The sequence below is a fragment of the Nothoprocta perdicaria genome, unplaced genomic scaffold (assembly GCF_003342845.1).
Source record: "Nothoprocta perdicaria isolate Ctin4 unplaced genomic scaffold, notPer1 scaffold_778, whole genome shotgun sequence".
Lineage (NCBI taxonomy): Eukaryota > Metazoa > Chordata > Aves > Tinamiformes > Tinamidae > Nothoprocta > Nothoprocta perdicaria.
The window spans coordinates 6963-14158 of NW_020456063.1; the positions used below are offsets into that span (position 1 = coordinate 6963).

General features: G+C 62.0%; 1 protein-coding gene across 1 annotated transcript in view; it reads left to right on the plus strand.

Annotated features, from left to right (window-relative positions):
- Positions 1-7196, plus strand: part of POLR2A (RNA polymerase II subunit A) — a gene marked incomplete at its 3' end in the record, with an annotated part of 16176 nt that overhangs the window by 6175 nt on the left and 2805 nt on the right. The window contains exons 7-13 of the mRNA XM_026051636.1: positions 707-1046; positions 2028-2211; positions 2810-2981; positions 3955-4060; positions 4590-4795; positions 5868-6092; positions 6652-6894. Coding sequence (XP_025907421.1) covers positions 707-1046; positions 2028-2211; positions 2810-2981; positions 3955-4060; positions 4590-4795; positions 5868-6092; positions 6652-6894 — 1476 coding nt within the window. The remainder of the gene's footprint in view (positions 1-706; positions 1047-2027; positions 2212-2809; positions 2982-3954; positions 4061-4589; positions 4796-5867; positions 6093-6651; positions 6895-7196) is intronic.

Here is a 7196-nt window from a genome sequence, read left to right on the forward strand (position 1 = left end):
TGGGGTTCTAGAGGTCCATGGTGGTGTCAGATCCTCCAGGAATGACGCCTTCCAGGTTCCTGTAGGGTCTGGCAGGAGGTCCCTATGGGATCTGAGGAGCCTCATAGGGTCCTTGTGGGGCTCTAGGGGTCCATGGTGGTGTCAGGGCCTCTGGGAACGTCACCTCCCAGGTTCCTGTAGGGTCCCTATGGGATCTGAGGAGCCTCATGGGGCTCTAGGGGTCCATGGTGGTGTCAGGGCCTCCAGGAATGACACCTTCCAAGTTCCTGTAGGGTCCCTGTGGGATCTGAGGAGCCCTGTAGGGTCCTCATGGGGCTCTAGAGGTCCATGGTGGTCTCAGGGCCTCCAGGACCATCACCTCCCAGGTTCCTATAGGGTCTGGCAGGAGGTCCCTATGGGGCCTGGGGCTGTGACAGGGGGGCCAGAGAGTCCAGACGGGTCCCCATGGGCTGTAGGGTCCTGCAAGGGCTCTGAGGAGACCTGGAGAAGATCCAGAGGGGTCTGGGGGTGTCTGTGGTCCTCTTTGAAGCCCCCGGGGGTTCCTGGGTGGCGGCAGAGCCTGGGGGGGCTGTAGGAGGAGATTTTGGGGTGTTCGGAGCGTCCCTGACCAGTTTGGGGGTGTTTTTGGGTGTTGGAGGACACTTTGGGGTGACTTTGGAGATCTCGGGGACGTGTGACCAGCGTCGCCAAGCCCTGGGGGTGGGAGCGAGGAAGGACACGAGGAGATGCCAAGGAAGACGGGTCCTTGGGAGGCCGTTGGAGGCCACCACCGCCGTCCCCGTCCCCAGGGTGTCCCCACCGCGTCCCCACCGCGTCCCCGCAGGTCATCGCCGTGGTGGGCCAGCAGAACGTGGAGGGCAAGCGCATCCCGTTCGGCTTCAAGCACCGCACGCTGCCCCACTTCATCAAGGACGACTACGGCCCCGAGAGCCGCGGCTTCGTGGAGAACTCCTACCTGGCCGGCCTCACGCCCACCGAGTTCTTCTTCCACGCCATGGGCGGCCGCGAGGGCCTCATCGACACGGCCGTGAAGACCGCCGAGACCGGTGCGCGCCCGGCCGCCCTTGGCGCTCGAGGCGTCTGCGGGGCTTCTGGGGCCACCAGAGCCRCCTTGGGGACCACTGGGAGCTCCTGAGACCCCTAGACCTCCTAGGGACCCCTGGACTCTCCATGGAGTCTCCCAAGGGTCTCCAAACCATCCCGGGAGCTCCTGGGGGTTTTCCATGGGATCTGTTGGGATCCCTAGACTCCATGGAGCCTCCCAAGGGTCTCCAAACCATCCCAGGAGCTCCCAGGGAGCCCTTAGATCCTCCCTGGGACCCCCAGAGCCTCCATGGAGCCTCCCAAGGGTCTCTACAACCTCTCTGGACCTTGTGGGGGTCCTCCATGGAATCTGTTGGGACCCCTAGACTCAATGGAGCCTCCCAAGGATCTCCAAAATCTCCCCAGAGGTCCCAGGGATCCTCCAGACCCTCCTTGGGACCCCCAGACCCTCCATGGAGTCTCCCAAGGGTCTCCAAAGCATCCCAGGAGCTCCTGGGGATCCTCCAGACCCTCCTAGGGACCCCTGGACTCTCCATGGAGTCTCCCAAGGGTCTCCACAACCTCTCTGGACCTCCTGGGGGTCCTCCATGGATTCCCTTGGGACCCCTAGACTCCATGGAGCCTCCCAAGGGTCTCCAAAGCATCCCAGGAGCTCCTGGGGATCCTCCAGACCTTCCTAGGGACCCCTGGACTCTCCATGGAGTCTCCCAAGGGTCTCCACAACCTCTCTGGACCTCCTGGGGGTCCTCCATGGGATCTATTGGGATCCCTAGACTCCCTGGAGCCTCCCAAGGGTCTCCAAAGCATCCCAGGAGCCCCTGGGGAGTCCTTAGATCCTCCCTGGGACCCCCAGAGCCTCCATGGAGCCTCTCAAACATCTCCAGAACCTCTCGGGATCCCCTTGGAGACCCCCTAGCCCCTCCATGGACCCCCGGAGCCCCTGGGGACCCCGGTGGGGTGACGCGGCGCCGCCCCCCTCGCAGGCTACATCCAGCGGCGCCTCATCAAGTCCATGGAGTCGGTGATGGTGAAGTACGACGCGACGGTGCGCAACTCCATCAACCAGGTGGTGCAGCTGCGCTACGGCGAGGACGGGCTGGCCGGCGAGAGCGTCGAGTTCCAGAACCTGGCCACGCTCAAGCCCTCCAACAAGGCCTTCGAGAAGAAGTGAGCGGGGTGACGCCGGGTGACGCCCGCGGGAAGGCGGCTGGCCTCGCGACACCCCCACTCGGGGTGTAGTTTGGGGCAGAACTGGCCGGGTGTAGCCCTTGAGCGAGGAGGAGGCTCCGGGAAGGGTCAGGGTGTTGTCCCGAGCTGGGGTGTCACCCACGGGAGAGGGGTTGACATGACAACACCTCGAATCGGGGTGTAATCTAGGGGAGAACTGTCGTGGTGTAGCCCTTGAGCGAGGAGGAGGCTCCGGGAAGGCTCGTCAGGGTGTTGTCCCGAGCCGGGATGTCACCCATGGGAGAGGGGTTGACCTGGCAACACCCCACATCAGGATGGTGTCCCTCGGAGGGGAGGTGTTGACATGACAACACCCCAAATCGAGGTGTAATCTGGGAAGAATTGTCCCGGTGTAGCCCTTGAGCGAGGAGGAGGCTCCGGGAAGGCTGGTCAGGGTGTTGCCCCAGAGCAGGGTGTCACCTGSAGGGGAGGCGTTGCCTGGCAACACCCTGAATCAAGGTGTAAGGGCTGGTGAGGGTGTTGCCCCGCGGCGGGGCCGTCCCCCGGCGCCGCCTGACGCCGCCGGCCGCGCCGCCAGGTTCAAGTTCGACTACACGAACGAGCGGGCGCTGCGGCGCACGCTGCAGGAGGAGCTGGTGAAGGAGGTGCTGAGCGACGCGCACGTGCAGAACGAGCTGGAGCGCGAGTTCGAGAAGATGCGCGAGGACCGCGAGGTGCTGCGCGTCATCTTCCCCACCGGCGACAGCAAGGTGAGCGCCCCGCGCCTTGGGCCTGACCCACRAGTTACTGTAGACCCTTATTGTTGACCCACAAGTGACTGTTGATCCTTGTTTTTGACCAGCAAGTTACTGTTGACTCTTGTTCTTGACCTACAAGTTACTGTAGACCCTTATTGTTGACCCAYAAGTGACTGTTGATCCTTGTTCTTGACCAGCAAGTTACTGTAGACCTTCATTGTTGACCCACAAGTAACTGTTGACCTTTATTGTTGACCCATAAGTTGCTGTAGACCCTTATTGTTGACCCACAAGTGACTGTTGATCCTTGTTCTTGACCAGCAAGTTACTGTAGACCTTCATTGTTGACCCACAAGTGACTGTTGACCCTTGTTSTTGACCTACAAGTGATTGTTGACCCTTGTTGTTGACCTACAAGTGATTGTTGACCCTTGTTCTTGACCTACAAGTTGCTGTTGACCTTTATTGTYGACCCACAAGTGACTGTTGACCTTTATTGTTGACCCACAAGTGACTGTTGASCCTTGTTCTTGACCCACAAGGTGCTGTAGACCTTCATTGTTGACCCACAAGTTGCTGTTGACCCTTGTTCTTGACCAGCAAGTTACTGTTGACCTTCATTGTTGACCCACAAGTTGCTGTTGACCCTTGTTCTTGACCCACAAGTGCTTCTTGGCCCTTATAGTTGACCCATAAGTTGCTATAGAGCCTTATAGTTGACCCACAAGTAACTGTTGACCTTTATAGTTGACCCAYAAGTAACTGTTGACCYTTRTWSTTGACCCACAAGTKRCTGTTGACCCTTGTTGTTGACCCACCCGCTGGTGCTCCTTGCCATCATCTCGTTTTTGGGTGTGAATCCCCCCTTTTTGGGGCTGTTGACGCCCTCTCTGCCCGCCGCGCGGCGCCTGTAGCTCCCCCTGTGTCGGGCTGTTGCCCCCCGGCACTTGGGGGGCGCTGAGCCCCCTTTCTGCCCCCTGCCCAGGTGGTGCTGCCCTGCAACCTGCTGCGCATGATCTGGAACGCCCAGAAGATCTTCCACATCAACGCGCGCCTCCCCTCGGACCTGCACCCCGTCAAGGTGGTGGAAGGTGAGCGGGACCCCGCGGGGCGCTGGGGGGCTCTGGGGTCCCTCGGGGTCCTCAGGAGCTGCTGGTGGCTCCTCCCGGACCCCAGGGGGGGGTTGAGGGGCTTTTGGACCCCTCAAGACCCTTCGGGAGACGCTGGGGCGTCCTGCCAGCCCCTTGTGGTCCCTTAGGGAGGTTCTGGTGGGTCTTCTGGATCTCCCATGATCCTCTAGGAGATGCCAGGGGATCTTGCCAGATCCTTGTGGTCCTTCAGGGAGGTTCTGGTGGGTCTTCTGGACTACCATGACCTTCCAGGAGATGCTGTGGGGTCCTACTAGCTGCTTGTGGTTCCTTAGGGAGGTTCTGGTGGATCTTCTGGACCTCCCATGACCTTCTAGGAGATGTTAGAGGGTCCTGCCAGCCCCTCATGGTTCCTTAGGGAGGTTCTGGTGGATCTTCTGGACCTCCCATGACCTTCTAGGAGATACCGGGGGACATTAGAGACCCCCCCCCGGACCCCCAGAGGTCCCTGAGCCCGTTGTGGTCCACGCAGGGGTGAAGGAGCTGAGCCGGAAGCTGGTGATCGTCAACGGGGACGACCCGCTGAGCCGGCAGGCGCAGGAGAACGCCACGCTGCTCTTCAACATCCACCTGCGCTCGACGCTCTGCAGCCGCCGCATGGTGGAGGAGTTCCGCCTCAGCGGCGAGGCCTTCGACTGGCTCCTGGGCGAGATCGAGTCCAAGTTCAACCAGGCCATCGTGCGTGGGGCGCGGGGGGAGGAGGGGGTCCAGGTCCCACCAGACCCGTCGTGTGGGGGGCAGATAGCGGGGTCTGGAGGGGCCTTCAGCTGGCTCCTTGTTGAGGTTGAGTCCCAGTTCAACCAGACCCATCATGTGGGTCACCCTTGGAGATCAGAGGGACCCCCGTGTGGCCCATGGGGAAGAGGGGGTCCAGGTCCAACCAGACCCGTCACTTGTATGGCACCCTTGGAGATGAGAGGAACCTCCAGTTGAGCCCGGGTCCAACCAGGACCATCACGTGTGGGGCACATCTGGAGGTCAGAGGAGCCTCTGCGTGGCCCGTGGGGAAGAGGGGGTCCAGGTCCCACCAGACCCGTCGTGTGGGGGGCAGATAGCGGGGTCTGGAGGGGCCTTCAACTGGCTCCTTGTTGAGGTTGAGCCCAGGTTCAACCAGACCCATGACATGTGGGTCACCCTTGGAGATGAGAGGGGCCTCCAGTTGAGCCCAGGTCCAACCAGACCCATCACGTGTGGGTCACTCTTGGAGATGAGAGCGAGCCCAGGTCCAACCAAGGGTGTGGGTCACCCTTGGAGATCAGAGGAGCCTCCAGTTGAGCCCAGGTCCAACCAGACCCATCACGTGTGGGTCACTCTTGGAGATGAGAGCGAGCCCAGGTCCAACCAAGGGTGTGGGTCACCCTTGGAGATCAGAGGGGCCTCCAGTTGAGCCCAGGTCCAACCAGACCCATCACGTGTGGGTCACTCTTGGAGATGAGAGCGAGCCCAGGTCCAACCAAGGGTGTGGGTCACCCTTGGAGATCAGAGGAACCTCCAGTTGAGCCCAGGTCCAACCAGACCCATCCTGTGGGTCACTCTTGGAGATGAGAGCGAGCCCAGGTCCAACCAAGGGTGTCGGTCACCCTTGGAGATGAGTGGGACCTCCAGTTGAGCCCAGGTCCAACCAGGGCCACCTTTGGGCCCCCGCTGGCCGCTGGGGACGTCCTCGGTGGCCCGGGGACACACGCGGGGTGGCCGGCGGAGGCCGCGTGTCCCCGGCGCCGGCCCGCGGGACACGCGGTGTCCCCCGCAGGCGCACCCCGGCGAGATGGTGGGCGCGCTGGCGGCGCAGTCGCTGGGCGAGCCGGCCACGCAGATGACCCTCAACACGTTCCACTACGCGGGCGTCTCGGCCAAGAACGTCACGCTGGGCGTGCCCCGCCTCAAGGAGCTCATCAACATCTCCAAGAAGCCCAAGACGCCCTCGCTCACCGTGTTCCTGCTGGGCCAGAGCGCCCGCGACGCCGAGCGCGCCAAGGTGGGTGCCACCCCCGTGGCCGCGTGGGGTCTCCTCCATGTTCCCATGGCTGTGGGGTGGTCCGTGGTCACCTCCAGGTCCCCTCTGTGTTGCCATGGCCATGGTGTGGCACCATGGTCACCTCTGTGTCCTCTCTGTGTCCCCATGGCCGTGGGGTGGCCCCATGGTCCTCTTCGTGTCTCCATGGTCATGGGGTGGCCCATGGTCACCTCTGTGTCCCCTCCGTGTCCCCATGACCATGGGGTGTCCTGTGGTCACCTCTATGTCCCCTCCGTGTCCCCATGACCATGGGGTGGCCCCATGTCACCTCTGTGTCCCCATGGCCACATGAGGTCTCCTCCATGTCCCCATGGCCACGGGATGTCCCAGTGTCACCTGCAGGTCCCCATGGCCATGAGATGTCCCCCATGTGTCCCCAGAGCCACTCAGGGTCCCCTCCATGTCCCCACGTGTCCCCGACATCCCCATGTGTCCCTATGGCCCCATGTGTCCACAACGTCCCCACGTGTCCCCGTGTGTCCCCCCATGTGTCCCCATGCTGACGCCGCCTGTCCCGCAGGACATCCTGTGCCGCCTGGAGCACACGACGCTGCGCAAGGTGACGGCCAACACGGCCATCTACTACGACCCCAACCCGCAGAGCACCGTGGTGGCCGAGGACCAGGAGTGGGTCAACGTCTACTACGAGATGCCCGACTTCGACGTGAGCCGCATCTCGCCCTGGCTGCTGCGCGTGGAGCTCGACCGCAAGCACATGACCGACCGCAAGCTCACCATGGAGCAGATCGCCGAGAAGATCAACGCCGGTGCGCAGGAAGAGGGGGGATCTATGGGGGTTGAGGGATCTCAAGAGGTTGAGGAAGCTCAAGGGAGTTGAGGGATCTCAGGAGGTTGAGGGGTTTCAAGAGGTTCAAGAGGCTCAAGAGGTGGAGGGATCTATGGAGCTTGATGGGTCTCAGGAGGTTGAAGGATCTATGGGGGTTGGGGGATCTATGGGAGCTGAGGGATCTCAAGGGAGTTGAGGAAGCTCAGGAGGTTCAGGAGTCTCAAGAGGTTCAGGCGTCTCAAGAGGTTCAAGAGTCTCGGGGTTGAGGGATCTCAGGA